The sequence below is a fragment of the Harmonia axyridis genome, chromosome 1 (genome assembly GCF_914767665.1).
Source record: "Harmonia axyridis chromosome 1, icHarAxyr1.1, whole genome shotgun sequence".
In the NCBI taxonomy this organism is placed as follows: domain Eukaryota; kingdom Metazoa; phylum Arthropoda; class Insecta; order Coleoptera; family Coccinellidae; genus Harmonia; species Harmonia axyridis.
Window position 1 is genome coordinate 28,592,108 of NC_059501.1, and position 19,037 is coordinate 28,611,144.

The 19,037-nt window shown below is 34.4% G+C and overlaps 2 protein-coding genes across 2 annotated transcripts in view; both read right to left on the reverse strand.

Moving 5' to 3' along the window:
• LOC123680646 (eyes absent homolog 2) overlaps positions 1 to 8,989 on the reverse strand; it is a 177,185-nt gene extending 168,196 nt beyond the window's left edge. Inside the window, exon 1 of the mRNA XM_045618663.1 lies at positions 8,690 to 8,989. Within this exon, the coding sequence (XP_045474619.1) occupies positions 8,690 to 8,746 (57 nt within the window). The 5' untranslated portion in view covers positions 8,747 to 8,989. The remainder of the gene's footprint in view (positions 1 to 8,689) is intronic.
• Positions 8,990 to 10,600: 1,611 nt separating this feature from the next.
• On the reverse strand, positions 10,601 to 13,066 carry LOC123683029 (spectrin alpha chain, non-erythrocytic 1-like). Its single transcript, XM_045621942.1, has 2 exons — positions 10,881 to 13,066; positions 10,601 to 10,736 (listed from the first exon to the last, which is right to left on the reverse strand). The coding sequence occupies exons 1-2, from the start codon at positions 13,064 to 13,066 to the stop codon at positions 10,601 to 10,603; spliced, it is 2,322 nt and encodes a 773-aa protein (XP_045477898.1).
• Between the last annotated feature and the right edge of the window lie 5,971 nt (positions 13,067 to 19,037).

Sequence of the window (19,037 nt, forward strand, 5' to 3'; positions counted from 1 at the left end):
TTGTAAAAAACGGGTTATACATTTATGATTTTGTATTGCCCATCGCTGGCCACTACTTCCTGACATCTTTCTAACAGCGTACGAATCCTGCGTTGAAAAAAATGGTCGCATTTTTTGAAGCGATCCACGAATCGATCCAATTTTTTACTTCTTCATAAAACAAGTGATAGTCCGAGAGAGCAAAGTCTAGAGAATACGGCTGGTGGGGTAGTGCTTCCCATTTCAATGTTTCGATAACGACCACCTGTGATTGTTTCAGTCGGTTTTAACAACTCATAATACACACAAGCTGAGCTGGTTCCACCAAATACTGAACATGACCTTGGAACCATCAGAATTCGGTTTGTCCGTCGACGTGGAAGTATGGCCGGGATATCCCCATGATTTTCTTCGCTTGGTATTATTGTAATGAACCCATTTTTCGTCTCCAGTCACAATGTGATGCAGAAATCCCTTCCGTCTTGGCCTTGTTCACGAGCAAACAAACGCCGTTCAGCATCTCTCGGCTTCAACTCCTATGGCATCCAATTTCCTTATTTCTTAATCATTCCCACGAGTTTCAGATGTTTCGTTTGACACGAGTCTTGATCAAGTAATGCCTCCAATTTCGCATCTTCGAAAACCTTCTCTCTTCCACTGCCATGCTGGTTTTGAAACCACTCTAGGTACGTTATTTCACTGAAAGCGTCCTCACCATAGGAATTGGAGAACATTCGATGAGCCTCATCCGCAGGATTATTCATATTAAAGCAGAAAATTAAAACCTCCTGCAAATTATGAGAATTTGGCTCGTAAGCTGACATGTTTAATTGAATAACTTCATGATGTAGACACAAATCGACTAATATTTTGATGGCGTTATGTTCACAAATACCCTAAGCTTATTGTATGACATCTAGGATCTATCTATTTCGACTACCAAGTTCCACTTACCGCTATACATGGCGGAAGCAAAGTTATTCCTACACATAATATAAAGATTCAAAACAAAAATGATTCTGCGAAGAAATGAATAGACATTATCGAAACTTTGGGGTTCTAAATCCTGACTATCGAACCTTGGGGTAATTACCCCCACAGAGATAAATCAGCAATTATGTGGGTGTAACGAAGAACCTTATAGTAATACCTAATCGAAACATAGGTAAACCCGACTAAAAAATGACAACCTAAAATTCAGGATTTAGGAACACCCTGTACATAAAATACGATGCAATTCGAAGACAAACGTTCACGTTGTGATTATAATAAAGATATTCGTATTCGTTTATATTCTTTGTAGATATTGATGCAATATTCAGGTCGGGGTAAAACCAGTTTTCCTAATAGGCCACAGGGGTTATTATATTGAAAAGGTTAGGAAACACTGTTCTAAATGATACAGAGATCACATTAAGAGGGAACACCACCACGTGGCTGCTCAGTTCAAAACGAAAGAAGATATATATTTCTTACGAATCATCGATTTTTAATTTGTGAAAAAAAAATAATTTTGGTAACTTTCCGTTTTTCGCAAAAAATCGATGATATGATATCCAAAGCAATGATGTATTTTAAAAATATTCTTAAAAAAATCCTACGAAAAATCATTACGAAAAAAGCCAAACTGAAATTTTGGGGAAATTGATAAAAACACTCGAAAGGTATTTTCTTTCGACGAAAGTTGGAATGATTGTAATATTCCTAACTTTTACTGATCATTCAATCGTTCTAGCAACATCACACCTCGTCTGGGTAAATATTTACAGATCACGGAGAATGTAACGTGGTGGCTTTCTCTCCTAAGAATTAAAAAAAATTCATCCTCAATTTTAAAATTTTCGTTTGGAAAATTTGGTTTTGTGTCTGTGTGACCGTAAATACTTGCAATAACTAACTCCTACAATTATCATCCGATTTCAATGGATGTGGTCGTTTTGATAGTCCCACCCTCAAGACAGAGATGCAATTTTGGGTTCCTTACATTCCAAAAAGTATAAACTGAATATTTCAGGTGTGTTTGAAAATTGGTTTTCGCTTATGATTCCATAGGTTGATTATTGAAAATAATAACAAAAATTTGCTGCAAAAGCTTAATCATATACCTACTCTTGCGCCCACTTTATACAATGCTCTGGAATACATAACAAAAACTTACATTATTTAGTTTTCTTTCAACTTTGGCTGACTATAAAACACGCAAAAATGTGCCTCGTAACTGGGACCTGAGCGCCAAAGAACTATACTTTCATTCGGCATACTCTCGAGGCTCTCTCTCAATAGCAACGGTATCATTTTCTTTGTAAAGGGTGTTTTTTTTAGAGCTATAGAACTTTAAATTGCAATAAAACAACGATGGATTATTTGATTAACATGAATTTTATTTATCCGCAAGATAATCTTGTGGCATTACATTTTCAATATGATTTTTGGCATATGACCGCCACGGCTGGCTCGGATGTAGTCCAATCTGGACGTCCAATTTTCGATGACTTTTTCCAACATTTGTGGCCGTATATCTGCAATAACACGGCGAATGTTGTCTTCCAAATAGTCAAGGGTTTGTGGCTTATCCGCATAGACCAATGACTTTACATAGCCCCACAGAAAGTAGTCTAGCGGTGTTAGATCACAAGATCTTGGAGGCCAATTCACAGGTCCAAAACGTGAAATTAGGCGGTCACCAAACGTGTCTTTCAATAAATCGATTGTGGCAGGAGCTGTGTGACATGTTGCGCCGTCTTGTTGGAACCACAGCTCCTGGACATCATGGTTGTTCAATTCAGGAATGAAAAAGTTAGTAATCATGGCTCTATACCGATCACCATTGACTGTAACGTTATGGCCATCATCGTTTTTGAAGAAGTACGGACCAATGATTCCACCAGCCCATAAAGCGCACCAAACAGTCAGTTTTTCTGGATGTAACGGTGTTTCGACATACACTTGAGGATTAGCTTCACTCCAAATGCGGCAGTTTTGTTCGTTGACGTAGCCATTCAACCAGAAGTGCGCTTCATCGCTAAACAAAATAAAATGGACGTAGTGCGCGATACGTATTCCGCACAGAACCATTATTTTCGAAATAAAATTGCACTATTTGCAAGCGTTGCTCAGGCGTGAGTCTATTTATGATGAATTGCCAAACCAAACTGAGAATAAATCACTTGATAGCTGTTAAATCGATCGCCATCTTGAACAGTAATGCCAACTTAAGTTATATACCTCGAAAAAAAACACCCGTTATATTGTTCTACCCTCAAAATTTGAAATACGGAATTTCACAAAATGACTGAAAAAAAAAGTGTCTATATTTATATTTCGCATATTTCCTAGTCTAACTTGTACTGTAAACTTACTATAAGGATCTCCATCAGATACATCTCAAATTTGGAGCTTTAGGTATGAATTTCATAAAACATTTTTCGTAGTTGGTACCTCAAGATTTTTCAACTTTGAGGCAACATTTCCTTGATAAGAATTTTCCCATTCCGTTCAACAGTGCATATGAACTAAAAAAGAGATGAGTACCTTTCAGAACAAAACATCAGATTTTCGAAATGTAGTTTCAAAATTTGAAAATTTACCTTGAGCCTGATGCCACTTCGACATGCACATAATTGAAATTTTCTTTAATTTTTCGTATTTTGTAGAATATGAACTCCTGAACAAGAAAGTTTATGGGTTCAACTCAATCATATTATCTACTAATTTTCGGAATACAAGGTGTCGAAGTTGGAAAATAGCATTTCTTTGAAATTTCACTCCCGAATGAAACATTTTTGCGCGACAGATATTGCTCACCCATAAGGTAATAATTCTAGACTGAATTTTTTCTTCGTGTCTTACAGTTGTTCTTGAGATGCTCTCAGTGAGCATCAAATTTGGGAAAACATGTGCATTGTCTTTCATTGTGCAATGACAAAATAACAATAAGTAAACGCCAACGGGTCTTTTGCCGGTATGAAATGATTGTGTACTACTATTTGACAATTTTTGTGATAACAGTCGCCTCTCTTAATATATTACCCTGTGTATCACAAAAACTGGTCATAGCAATGCCAATACTGTTTGACATTATGAAAGTGTACAAAGTGGGCAAATTTCGATGTTTTAGCACTACAACTTTTACACCAGAAGAGATAGACAAAATCTGATACCCCATCCTCGGTCTCTTTTTCTGAGAAACAAACAAGGGTAGTATTCATGTTTGGCCACCTTCTTTTGTTTTCGAGTTATAAGCGAAAATTGGAGAAATGGCGATATCGAAAAATATTTATATCTCCGCTAATACTGATGATAGAGCTCTGTAATTAAAACATTATACAGGCACTTTTTCACGTAGAATTCAGTGGCGTGCTCGTATTTTCAAAAGGGTTTTCAATTACGAAGCTATGACCCAAAGTTTTATTTTTTCAAATGGGAACACTAGATTTCTGTGACATTTTTTGAAAGCTTATTTTTTCCTGATTTCAAAAATATATAACATCGTATGGTTTGTATCAAAATAAATAATAGAAAATGATCAAAAACATTTTTTCACCTGAGAGTCTCAATATTTCTATGGTTTCAACTGTTGATCAGCACAGAAAAATTGAGCTTTCTATAACAAGAGCAGTGTCCTTCCGTCAATCTGATTATTTCTATGCTTTTTACTAATTTCTATAAAATTCGAATCTAGATATGTTTTATAAATTTTTTATCTAAAAATTGGTTTGGAAATAACGAAAACATCCACAAGATCGAATGTTTCAATCGAAAGATGGATGTATCAGAAGATTATTTACATAGGTCTCCTGAACGAATAAGCACAAGTACCAATCCGTTTCAAATAGCATATGAAACAACGCATATATGATTGAACTCAACAATTTAATTACGAAGGGAACAAACAAGAAATAATATTTAACCTCATAATGACAAGAATTGCACAATGCACAGTCGACCACTTCTCGATATTCCGCACCGAATTCAATAAATGAATATTTGAAACTGTGGTCAAGTTACCTAGGAAATTTTTTCCGAGTTCATTTATATTTTCGAAACTATTTTTATAAAATAAATCTAGATTCGAATTTTGTAGAAATTAGTAAAAAGCATAGAAATAATCAGATTGACGGAAGGACACTGCTCTTGTTATAGAAAGCTCAATTTTTCTGTGCTGATCAACAGTTGAAACCATAGAAATATTGAGACTCTCAGGTAAAAAAAGGTTTTTGACCATTTTCTGTTATTTATTTTAATACGAACCATACAATGTTATTTATTTTTGAAATCAGGAAAAAATAAGCTTTCAAAAAATGTCACAGAAATCTAGTATTCCCATTTGAAAAAATAAAACTTTGGGTCATAGCTTCGTAATTGAAAACCCTTTTGAAAATACGAGCACGCCACTGGATTCTACGTAAAAAAGTGCCTGTATAATGTTTAAATTCCAGAGCTCTATCATCATCATTAGCGGAGATATAAATGTTTTTCGATATCGCCATTTTTCCAATTTTCGCTTATAACTCGAAAACAAAAGAAGGTGGCCAAAAATGAATACTACCCTTGTTAGTTGCTCAGAGAAAGAGATTGAGAAAGGGGTATCAGATTTTGTCTATCTCCTCTGGTTTAAAAGTTGTAGTGCTAAAGCAACGAAATTTGCCCACCCTGTACTCGAACTATAAGAGTAACGACAAAAAATTGGAAAATTCCACGGACGATTTTCAATTACAGAGTGAATTATGAACTAAAAGAATTTCATTTTAAATAATGTTTGACTCATCACTCCGTATCGACCGTACCTATCTAACAATAAATTTTATTTGTAACCAGTCTGAAATAATTAACTTATGGGTATGCAATATTTGTTGCGCAAAAGTGTTTCATGCAAGCTTTTTCCTATACGTGAAATGTTACTTTAAGGAAATGCCATTTTCTAACTCCGACACTCTGTATCTCGAAAGCTACCATTGAGTTGGACTAACTTTCTTGTTCAGGTGATCATATTCTACAAAATACGAAAAATTATATAACCAGTGACAATTTTTACATCAGGCTGCTGCCTGGTCCTTTAATCAGCTTCAAGCTAAGTATGAAATATGATTTATTCATCATAATCTTAAATTCATCACATTTTTACTACAACAGAACCGTATACAGATGTGCGTAAGTAGATACAAGGTACAGGATCTGCAAAGAAGTACCTACAGAATACCAATACGAAAGTAGAAATGTAATTTTATAATGAATGATTAACAAATATATTGCACTTGGTCCTAAGTTTTAAAATGATTGCATTTGAGACATTATTTCAGAATTATGAACTCAGATCAAAACCAGTGTTTCTTTCAGAATATTTTCCAACCCCAGAAACATATCTGAAAGAAACACTGATCAAAACTTGAGATGTTCTACCCAAAGAGGATCGAATTAATATTTTTGGAATATAATGGCATTACTATTACTCGAGCAATTACTGCCATAAAATACTCTCACCTTTTGATTCAGGGTTCTTCTATAGTCAAGTACATTATTTTTTTCATGAACTATTTATGGTCAAAGTTAAAGGATTAGGATATGTGCAAATTATTTTATACATTCAATTTTTCTTTTTTTGTTTCACATTGAAATGGGTAGATATACATTAATGAAACTTGAACCGAATTAGAGAGAAAAAATGTTATAAGCAGCTCTCAATTTTTTTTATTTCAGTTCAATTAATTTTCCCAAGTACACTTTCTAATTTCTATAGTATACAGGGTGTTTCCTAAACATGCGGCAAAAATTCAGGGGGTTGTTCCTTGGACTATTTTAAGCATGTTTTGTCCTTGGATGATTTTTGAAAAACCTCTTTGTTTCGAAGATACAACATTTTTCATATTTTTAAAATTAATAATAGTTTAAATAAAAATGCGTACCGCACTGTGTTTACTAAGTAGGTACAATTTATTTTTAAATTTGTTTAACAACATTCCAATTACTAAAAACCCTTAGATTATTTCCTATGGGGCCATCTAAAATCATTAGTTTATACCACTCCAGTAGAAAATGTGGAAGACTTGCGAAATCGGATCATTGCTGGGTGTAACTTAATAAGAAATGATCCTGGTGCTTTTGAAAGGGTTCGGCAGTCAATGAGGAGAAGATTGGATGCTTGTATGCTGGCTAGAGGTGGTCATTTTCAACAGTTTTTGTAGGTTGAGTTGAATTTTCATGTAATTTTTCATAATAAAATGTTATTATCTGAAATTTTGTTTCCCCTATATCTTCGAAACAAATAGGTTTTTCAAAAATCATCAAAGGACAAAATATTCTTAGAATAGTCCAAGGAACAACCCCCTGAATTTTTGCCGCATGTTTAGGAAACAACCTGTATAGTTATATAGAGTAGGTAGGTACTGAGCATCGACATTTTTGTATGTGAAAATAGCACGGTATTCTTTAAGATGAGTTAGCCAGTATAAGAAATAAGAATGTTAGAAAACTCCAACCACTCATTAAATAAGTATTGATAACTGCTATATTATTATACAATTGATTACATATTCAATGTTTCATTAATTTATTATTTAATTTTATTTATTATTTAATTTATTAAAGTGTTGTTTAATTATCTTCGATTAACAAATACTATACAACTTTACTCTGATTTGCAAATACCAAATTTGAAGAAAATATTAGAATTAGAACAATGTAAATTAATTTTTAAAATCATAAATAAAGTGCACAAGTGCAATACAGAGTATAATTTTACGAAAGATATTCATAGTTATGAAACAAAAACACATCAAAACTTATATCAGACAAAAGTAAAAAGTCAAAAAGGGCTGAATAACCCAATAGATAAGCTTCAAAAATATAGAGATTTGCTAACAAAGGCACTGGTTAATTTCAATGGAATTATGTATCTACTATCCTCGATACCAGTTTAGAGGATTGTGAATGTAAATTTTTTTTGTATGATACTTGTATATTTTATTCAATAAATCATTTCTAAAAAAAATGTAAAATAGCATTTTTTTAAATCTATTGGAAAACTTTTCAAACATGGAGTGGACAGAATAATCTGTTCATTGAAAGTTAACGGAATAATAAAGTGTTTTTTGCATGAGTTTTCGTATTCAAGAACGAAATAAAAGAAATATATGTTTGGCAAGAACTGGCTGAATATAGTTTCACATAACAGCCGAGTGATAAAAGTTTGAACAAATTAAATATTGTTATATATTTATGTAATCAATCAGATATTTGATGTTAGATATCACTGATGAGGTAACAGAAAATAAGAAAACATTGTAGGTATAAAATGTGAAGTGTTTTATCCTTTGAGCTTTTCATAGGTTATTGATAGTTAAAGTTATATGCCATCAATGAAATCGATGCAACTGTACTCCAACGAATCTAAATTTTGCTGGCACTGAAGAAATTTACTCACCTATACATGTTATGACTGGTCTTATTGCTAGGACTAAAAGTAAATAAAATAACTGAAGGAAGGCTCTCCTCTTTAACATGAAAAAGTAATTTGATTCATCTGTCAGATTCATTCAAATATAGATGAGGTTAGGTTAGATAATCTTACATATAGATATACATTACGCATTAATTTCTTCGTTAGAAACTTAATTGATCGATAACTTTTTGTCTATAAGAGAAAATAGATATCATAAATCTATTCAATTGAGCGATAGGAAGAAAAAGCATCAGTGAAAAAAAGGGTACTTACCCCTCCATAGGATGGAAGAGGTGAGTAGTTGGCATTGTCAGGAACGTTATATAACATTGAAATTCAGCAACGTGCCACGAAGAGATATCAACAGATCATCCAAAATGTCATGATCGCGACAACAGCAATGTATCATAAAGTATCGCTGTGAAAATCGTGTCCAAACACCTAGGACGTTTATAGTAACCCGATACGGACAACATAAAACAGGAATCGAGGATCTCAAATTCAAATACAAATAAATATATGAGGTCTCATTAGTGACATAAATCGCATATATAAATAACAAAAGGCACCGTCGCTGCGAGCTCACTGAGAGATATGGTCCTCCACATGCAATCGATAACAGCGCCCCTGCTGTTTTAGCGGGAGCAGATATAACTAGAAATAGAAGAGGGGAATTCGCTCCACGCCTGGAGCCGCCCATGGGCGGTGACGAAAATGATGGGCTTGCAGAGGGGTGTGGCACTGGAAATGCTGGTTTAGTGCTTCTTTATTGCTCTTTACGTTTAGCTTTCAAGATGTTAGGAGGTAATTTTGAGTAATAGGGTTGCTGTCGATTTCAATTTGCAATGTTGTATGGAGCAGTGACAAGTCTTTTCGGCTCAAATGGAAAATTTGTTTAGGGTTGAAATACGTATTTTACGATCACAACGTGGTGTAACTTCACCTCATTATCCATATGTTAAAGATAGGAAGACAACTACCTTTTCTTCATAATTCGATTATCCATCAAAAAAGCTCCGTAATCGATGAATTTTATAATTGAATAAGATACCTATTATATCAAAAAACATCGGAATGCATTTTCTAACATTTTTCAATGTTAGACGAAGACTAGGGATTCATGGCCTTAGGGCCGCCGCCAGACATTTTGGTGCCCCAGCAAAATAAAATTTTGCCGCCCTGATTTATCTTATTTACCTGAATTTTCTTTGAAGAAGCCTCTGTTATTCCTCTCAGGCATTATTTCAATTCCTTTATGAAATCGTCTTTTTCATCTTAAAAACACATTCTCAATTTTATCAAAAAACGTCCTTAATTTTCAATAGTACGTCGCTCTATAATTATATATCTAGTAAAAATACAACGTAGTTCTTAAAGTTATTTCTATTTATATAACTATAGTTGAAAGCATCTATTCGATTAAAATTGGCTCTTGGAAATTCATTATTTTCTACTAAGAAATCATTTTTGTGTCAAAAAGTATTTCTTCGCACCCCTACAATTCGGCGCCCCAGCAAAATGTCCGGTTTGCCGGTTCTAGCGGCGGCCCTGCATGGCCTGACTTGATATTCAGGGCCTCCGCCAGGAGCGGCATATCGGGTATTTTGCCGGCCGTGATTTATGATTTATTTCTAGTGAAAAAAAAAATGAAAAATATGAATGTTGAAAGAATTTAGCTAATATTGGGAAAAATTAAATTACAGTTCGCACGCAAAAATCGAAGCAATTGAAGTAGAGGAAAGTCACCAAATATGGAATACCATTTTGTTTTTGGGATATAAAAAAAAAACTTCATATAAATTAAATCAATTTAATGTTTTTACTAATCGGTCATACATTTATATGTAGTAATTAACAGCCTTTAATCAAATATATTAGTTATCAAATTAAAATCTAACACAAAAAACAAAATCACAAATGAGTAACCAAATATGGAATAGGTATCCATATATGGAATATAAGCATAAATCAACTTAACAATAACAAAAATGGACATTAATATCTTTGAGATCAATCAAATAAATATAATATTGTAACGTTTTTCGGTTAATTAAATCGGTATTTCTGGCTAACACTAATTTATTTCAGGTACACAACTATAAATAACTATTTACAGATGATTTATTTCGACTATTACACTAATTTATTTTCACTACTACATTAATTTATTTCTACAACTTATATCTAATTGAGTGTACGGCACTGACCGCCGATTCTTTCGCACTGCCCTGCTCTGCGGCTTCGAATGGTTATATACCGCTCGCATCTCTCTAGAAGCGTCTCGATCTTTCTATCCAGCTCCCGGTGCTTCCGGTACCTTCTAGAAAGAGGCAGTGGCGTAGGGCTTGCGAATTCGTTACACTGCCCCCTTCCTAGGATGTTCAGTCCCTGAACATATCCGGCACGGTGGCTGAAACTACAGGATTCTCCGTTTCTGCAATTTCCTGGTTCACAGAAATAGCACCTAACAGTCTTCTCTTGAACTTTGATCCTCTCCTCAAAGTCGCAATACCTCCCGATCAGATCTTCCAGTTTCTCTTCCTTGAGAGCGTCGTCCCTCGTTATCAGCCAATTCACGAATACGGACACCTCCTTCTTGAATAAATGAACGTCCAGGTTCTGATCGCAGATATCCTTTCGCTTCTTCCAAGTCCCTAATCCAAGCTTCAGGATTTTGATCTTCTCGGCAATGTCTTGGTCAATATAAACCTGGGATGGTTCCAATTGCTGCAAGTTATATTTCTTCCTCTCTGCGCACACAGCAAGATATTTGTAAGCTTCCAGCGTATCTTCCCTCTTGCTGTCAATGTGCTCATTGGTTTCTGGGAATTCCTCGACAAGTTTCTTGGCCTCTTGCTCTCTAAAGTTCGCCTTGTCCTCGATCACTTCCAACCCGCCTTCGAAAGTCTGAGGTTTTCTGAGCAAATCTTGGTTACTTTCCGAGTCTTGACTATTGGTATCGTAGCATAAGTCAACCTCTTTCTCGCTTATCCAAGAGATTATTTCTTCAGCTCTTCTATCGAACATATGCACCTGTTTTGCTCCGACCAAGAGTTCATTCAGACCGTTTACCAGCTCCAAGAGGTCCTTCCATTGAGTCTGGACCTCAATCATCTTCTCCTGGATCTTGGCGCTATATCTGCATTTAGCTTTTATCAGAGCATTTCCACTGATTAAACATGATTGGAGCCTTGCCTCGCTATTCATTAAACTAGCGTAAAAAGTGTCGAAGGCATGAATTAGAAGTTCCGCATGCTCGACATCAACTCCATGCTTTTCAATTTTGGAATTGGTCATCTGGTCCTTGATCCATTCTTGGAGCTTGGTGCACTCTTGGAGGAATCCGAAATACTGGAAGGCTTCAGAGAGGGATACTTCCCTCTGAGCCACTAGCTGACGTAACTTCTTGTACTCTTGCACTATTTCTTCCTCTCTTTTCTTGATGTTATCTTGCACTATTTCTTCCTCTCTTTTCTTGATGTTATCTTGCACTATTTCTTCCTCTCTTTTCTTGATGTTATCTTGCACTATTTCTTCCTCTCTTTTCTTGATGTTATCTGCATCGTAGTGCTCTCTTTTCACAAGATTGCTACACCTCTGAGATAATTTATCGATCGTTTCCTGGTAAGCTTCAACTTCAGCAGTTATTATACTCAGCTCTCCCTGCAACATCTGAATGGAAATCTCATCTCTACCAACCTCACTTGTTGCCAGAGCCGACAACTTGTCATAAATCCAGGCCTCAACTTCTGAACTCTCCTCGTAAAACTTTTCCGATTCCAGGGAATCTTGCAACCTCAACATCTTCAGACTGGTCATATCCTTTACCATCACAAATCGATTCTCCAATTCCTTCACCTTCGCACTGATATCATTGGAGAACTCATGACCGGATCTCATCATGTTGACCGCCCTATCCATCAAACTTTTCACGATGTGTTCCTTCGAGTTCAGCTCGACCTCCAGCGTCCGATACTTTTTCTGTAAGCTCTGGACCACGGTAAGACTGATACCCAGGTCCAAAGACGCTGCCAGCGATTTCCTGTCGCTCAACCACTGTACCTCCTCATCTATCTCGTTGATGCTCTCGTAGTTTTCTAGGTGCTGTCGGTAGTCATTTTCCAAAGCGGGTTGACATCTTAGGATGTTGTTGTCTGAAGCCAAATCGTTTCCGAAATCGTTACTAACTTGAATCTCAATTTCACCTAGCCAAACCTCAAACTCTTCGACGGACCTCCTGAAGAGCAGTGCTTGATATGCCTCGTTCAGCTTTTCCCGTTTGATCTGCTTGAGTTCCATCAGTCTCTTCCAATCCTCTTTGATTTCCTCCAGCCTTATGACTATTCCATCTTTGGCATAGTGATTCGAATGTAGTAACACTTGTCCGTCGTTTATTACGCTTTGCACTCTTTCATCGCTGTCCATAACCTCTGCCTCAAATGTAGAATGCTTCTGGATTTCTCTTTCCAGGTTATGAGGTTCCCTATAGCTCTCATCTGCCGCTATCTGAAGCTTTTGTTTTAACCACATCTCCACGCTGCAAACATTCTTCAGGAATTCCTGAAAGGCCCTGTATTCTTTCAGTTTCAGTCTTCTGGCTTCCGTCATTTGCAAACGTTCTTTTCTTCTATCTGGTGTAGCATCCATCATTTTTGACACTTCCTCCAGAATATCAGGAAGTGTCTGATATCTGGTTCCTTTCATGATCCTCCAGTTCCTTGGATTCAACCTCATTCCTAGTATTCTCTAACCTTTTCGTAATATCCATCATTCTTCTACAATTATCCTTTATTTCATTTCTACACGATTTGAAACTTTCCTTTATTTCTGTGGTATAGTCCTGCACTTCCTTGGTCAGTTGTTCAAAAGCTTGCTTAAAGAAATCCAAGGTTGTCTGATCCATTTTCCTTGACTGCGATTCTCGTAAATGGCATTCAAAAATATGGTCACAAAAATGTTCACACTACTGTCCACAGATATTTTGACGAGAATGTCCACAGAAATGTTCACGATTTAATTAACTCTCGGTTCGAAAACACACGCGAACCCCACATCTGACACCAATTGTAACGTTTTCGGTTAATTAAATCGGTATTTCTGGCTAACACTAATTTATTTCAGGTACACAACTATAAATAACTATTTACAGATGATTTATTTCGACTATTACACTAATTTATTTTCACTACTACATTAATTTATTTCTACAACTTATATCTAATTGAGTGTACGGCACTGACCGCCGATTCTTTCGCACTGCCCTGCTCTGCGGCTTCGATTGGTTATATACCGCTCGCATTTCTCTCTAGAAGCGTCTCGATCTTTCTATCCAGCTCCCGGTGCTTCCGGTACCTTCTAGAAAGAGGCAGTGGCGTAGGGCTTGCGAATTCTTACAATATATTGTGATAAATGAAAGAAGTTACATAATTACTTGCAAAAGTCACAGATCCAAGTATCAAACTCTGGACCAGCACAATCATAATGTGCCGAGAGCCCACACATCAAGCATTTAATCCAGTTTTCTCCACTTTTATCCATGGAAAAAAGTCTTGAACAGAACATTCATTCTGCATCATCAGAGTCAGGAGGTAATTGTTCCATCAACTCATCATGTTCACTACCATCATCAAACTGAATAACGTCTAGTTCCTCAGAGTGTTCTTCTTCACTATTTTTCTCCGTTTGTTTGTTTCTCTCCGTAGTTTTCTTCTTATTCTTTGTCTTGACTAGTTTACTTTCTTTTTCTTGTCTCTTCATATTTTTATTTTCTAAATCTTTTTTGTAGGGAGAAGATGTTATGACTGCTGCCTAATTATGGAATATTCCATAATTAGACACCGACGACTGTCCATATTTGGATTTTTATACTAGTTCAAACTCTTCTAAATATTTTTTAAAGTCACAATATTTTATTGACAAAAGATCACAAAATGGTGAAATAAACATAATACCGATATACTAAATAGTATAACAGCTGGTAATACTCGTTTTTCACATACCTTTAAAATTTTCTGCACGACAACAAAACAAAACACGCCTGCCATACGTGAAGCATTCGCGCAATTGACTCGATGGTGTGGGTGTGATAGTTAGTAGACCGAATGAAACAGAAGATGGTCAAATGTTGCGTTTCATACTTATAGTCTCAGAGAAATGGAGGTATTCCATATTAGGATACTATTCCATATTTGGTGACTTTCCTCTATGAATTGATTTTGTTGATGTACACAACACTGCTGTACAATTTCACTCGGAAAATATTCAATGGCGTAGATTTTTTTTTTTTGAGGGGTAGGTACCTATGTAATCGAAAAAAAATTCGTCAGGTACAAGATAATTCTCCAAGGATCCCCGAAGTCTTTTTTCTAAATAATAAGATAACAGAAAGCAGATCATAGCATTTCTAAAAAATGACTGTTTCAAATATTTCGCTATACATATCTTGGTTTTTGTTCGAGATATTCGGAAGATTCTAAAACAAATCTTCTTTGCATAACTTCGTTTGGAACAACTGATGGCCGTACTTCCCGATATATATCAAAGAGCAAGTTTACATAAAGAAGTAATCAAAACTTCAGCATATAATGAAGTTGAAAATTTGATTTCCAAAAGAAACCAAACTAGAAATGTATGGATCAATTAAAACGAGAATTTGGCTGCTATCTATTTGGATGAAGGTGCCAATCTTCAGTTTGAAGATATCTTCTTAGAAGAAACTCTTGGAGATCAGCTGAATATTGGTGACCATGTGAATGCCTCTAATCAGCTACTGATAAAAGAGTTAGCAAAATTACTCGAAAAGAGTGGAGTTCTAACTGCAGTTAAAAACATAAACGAAATAGCAGATAAATTCACAATCCCAAAATTAATGGGAGAATTTCGAGCGCAGATCAATGGACTACTGGGCTCGAGAAGAAAGCGAGTGATTCCACAATTCTGGGGATGAAAACAAAATTAAAATCCTGAAATCATTTTTGGATAAAGGTGTTGGTGTAGTTGTACACTAATGAAACTAACCATTGAAACAAAATGAGAAATATGGAGAGAGATTTTTTGTAAAACATTCACAGGTAATAGTTGGTCTCCTATAAGATATGCATTTTCATTCAAATTCCAAAAAGGCTCTTTATTAGAATATGCGATAAAAAAAGAAAAACTTTTACTAAAAATAAAAAAATCTATTGATAGTGAAACATCGATAGATCTGATTGCAACAGGTTTCCCAAATTTTGTTATCCACATGATTGATAGAGGAAATTAAAAAAAATGGAAAGTCTTTATAATGAAATAGAAAAATTATTTATATACATTTGGTATATAAGAAAAATTTTGAAAAGAAAAATGACAAATTCTACTCTAACGAAGAAAGTATAGTAAAGTCGCCTTGTGAAATTTGTAAAAATAAAGATAAATGAATGAATTTTCATCCTACAGTAAAATGGTGGTTCCAGAAAAAAGAAGAAGGAATGCAACACTTTAATAATTCCATATTAGAAGTGGAATTTAACACCACGCATCCAGAAAACTAATAATTTCACCATTAATTAAGCTTAAGGTAACATTGAATGACACGTTGGAAGTATCCGCCGCTATTTATGATACAGGATCAAATGTTTCTTTGATCAATTCGAAAGTCATACATCTATAATCAAATGGGAACAAATCTATGCATAAAACAAAACGAAAATATTGAAGAGACGTATTCATAATAAGTGATGAAAATTTGAAAATGACTTTATAATTGGATTAGATTACAGAATTACAGAACAAGATTTAGAATAATACAAAATGAAAAATTGGAGATAGAACAGAAAATTTCAAATTCTACCAAAAAATCAGAACAGTATGAAATAAATTTCAATGAACATGTAGACGTAGACATTTTTGTCCTAACTTGTATTTTGAATAATCACGAAGAAACAACTATTCAAAATCTTGTAGATGATTAGAAAAATATATTTGCTAAAGATAAATATGATGTTGGCTCGGTAAAATGATTATGTATGCAACAGACAACGTTAAGTTCACTAGATAAATTTTGTCCGTGAGCGCGTAATATATATGTTTATTACAATAATAATTATATTTTTTTAATGTGCCTCACCATCTTATATTATTACTAGCCGCTACTGCTATAGAATACATATATGTATATAAAATGAGAATGGAATGTTAGACTGATGGAATGGTTATAAAAATAAATAAAAACAGTACTACTTACATATTAGAAGAAACGAATCTCCTATTCCTTTTTCTGGCACCAATTGGAAGTTCATCATCAATGATATCATCATTAATGAAATCATCATCTGTTGCTTCCGTTTCCGAATCAGACACATCTCTTTGGACTAGCTCCGTTTTTTCCTCGGATTTTTCCTCGTCATCCTTTGAAAAAAAAACTACATATTAGTTCGGCCCACAAATATTTTCACTTTACCCATAATATACATATACTGAATATATCTAATCCAAAAAAAATTGTTGACGACAACGTTTACTTATATCTGTAACGTGAGAAAGAAAGATTTGATAACGAAGTTTGAACCAAAAATCACTCGAAATAATGGCATTTTTTGATATTGAATTCGAGGTATGAAGAAAAATGATATATTTCATGAATAATTTCAAGAATAAAATGTCCTATACATGGGCCCAAAAACGCTTTGTTTTCGAGAAACAGGTTGTTTCTTGTAGTCCTACTTTATTGTGATGGTTCTAACAGTTTATCAAATCTTTATTAATTTTTTCTACATATTGGGTATTAAGGATTACTGAAGAATTGCTGGATAAGAACCGACAAGAAACCAAAAAGTGTAGTACTGGACCAGAGTTTCTTTTTACAATTTTCTAAAGACGGTAACAGTGGTCAACCAAAAATAAATTCTGGTGGAAAGAAACGGACACTCTCCCAGGAAAAATATCTCCCTGTAGATATAAATTCAAAATTAGCATATCAAATGATGAAAACTTTGAATTGGAATATCTATACCAAATTTAAATTAAGTATCTTGTGAAGGGAAAGTGATATGATAAAAAAACTTAGACTTCAACTTCTGTATCATGTTATAGAACTTTATTTCTTAAAATGATTCGAGGAGTTGGTCATTTCCGTTTGTACCACCAATTTAGGAACACCCTCTATAGTCAATTCAAAACTGATGTCTTCACAAATAAACTGCAATTTTAATGAAACACATTAAATTGTAATACACAGCACAGACAATTTTTTGAAGCGAATAACTCAGTTCAGATCTTTGATAACTGGAGTATTAAAATTTTGTGACGAAAATGACACAAAACACCGAGTAAGTGTATACCGACGACGAATGCAAAAATCACAGATTACAAAACAAGTGAGACGCCGACAGAGTGGGATGATAAAGAAAATAATACACCTCGGACGTGCTTGTGGTGCAATAAAAGTAATCATCTTGAAAGCGATAATTGAAAGTAAAAAGATTATTGGTTCATATGATGGAAAAATTCAAGTTCTTCGTTTTTGAGAAAATTCTAGAATTTTATATTCTGGAAATCTTGAGGGGCAATTAACCCCTGTACCACCAAAGTTGTGGAAAGTAATGAAAGTATATGTAGAATCAATACAGATGTAAATTAAATAACGTTAGCGTCAGATAGACCAACTCTTTTCATGAAAAAAGTTCATGTAAACGTATATTCTAACAAGATTCGTTTTTGAGACACAGGGTGTTGAAGTTTAAAGAAAAAAACCGTTGTTTATTTGAAACTCTAGTATTATTACATGGATTGTTTTCATATTATTGAAGTCTTGATAATGCAATTTTTCGAATAAGGCAAGTGTCTCCTGCCAAAAATCATCCAGTGGCGTAGATATAGGGGTGCAATAATTTTTTTTAATTTAGACCACTTTCTTATTTTCGAGAACATTATTTCATTTTTGGAATCAACAGAGCTCCACAAAAAAAAGTTTTACTGAATGTTTTTCATAGAACGTACCATTTTCGAGATAATCGAGTTCATGGCAAACACTATTCACGAAAATCTACGAAAAAATAATTTTTCAAATTGTCCTATTAACGATGAATGAAAGTACAAAAATTGATGTAGTGTATTATAACGCTTTCAGATGGCATTCAGTTGAATATTTCAGAAGAAAAATTTTGTGAATATTTTCTATTGTTTAAGTGTCTGGTGAATGTTCTTTCTGAAATGTTCAATCTAATGCCTTCTGAAAGCGTTATAATACACTACGTTAATTTTTGAACTTTCATAATGGGAAAATTTGAAAAATTAATTTTTGTAGATTTTTTTGAGTAGTGTTTACTTTGTACTAGATAATCTCGAAAGTGGTACATTCCATGGAAAATACTTGAATCAAGCTCTGTTAATTTCAGAAATGAAACAATTTTCCCGAAAAAAGACTAGTAAAAACTGTTTTTTTTCTCAAACTTCATCGTATCTCGAAAACGAAGCTTTTTAGGATATATGTTTATATGAAATTTTTTCATAAAAAAGAGTTTTTCTATCCGACACCGAAATCATTTTGAACAAAAATCTGGATCTCCCTGTATAAGTTCTTAATTTTATGATTATATAATGTTCGAAGAAAATAGAATTTTCGAGAAAGAAGGATCATGAATGT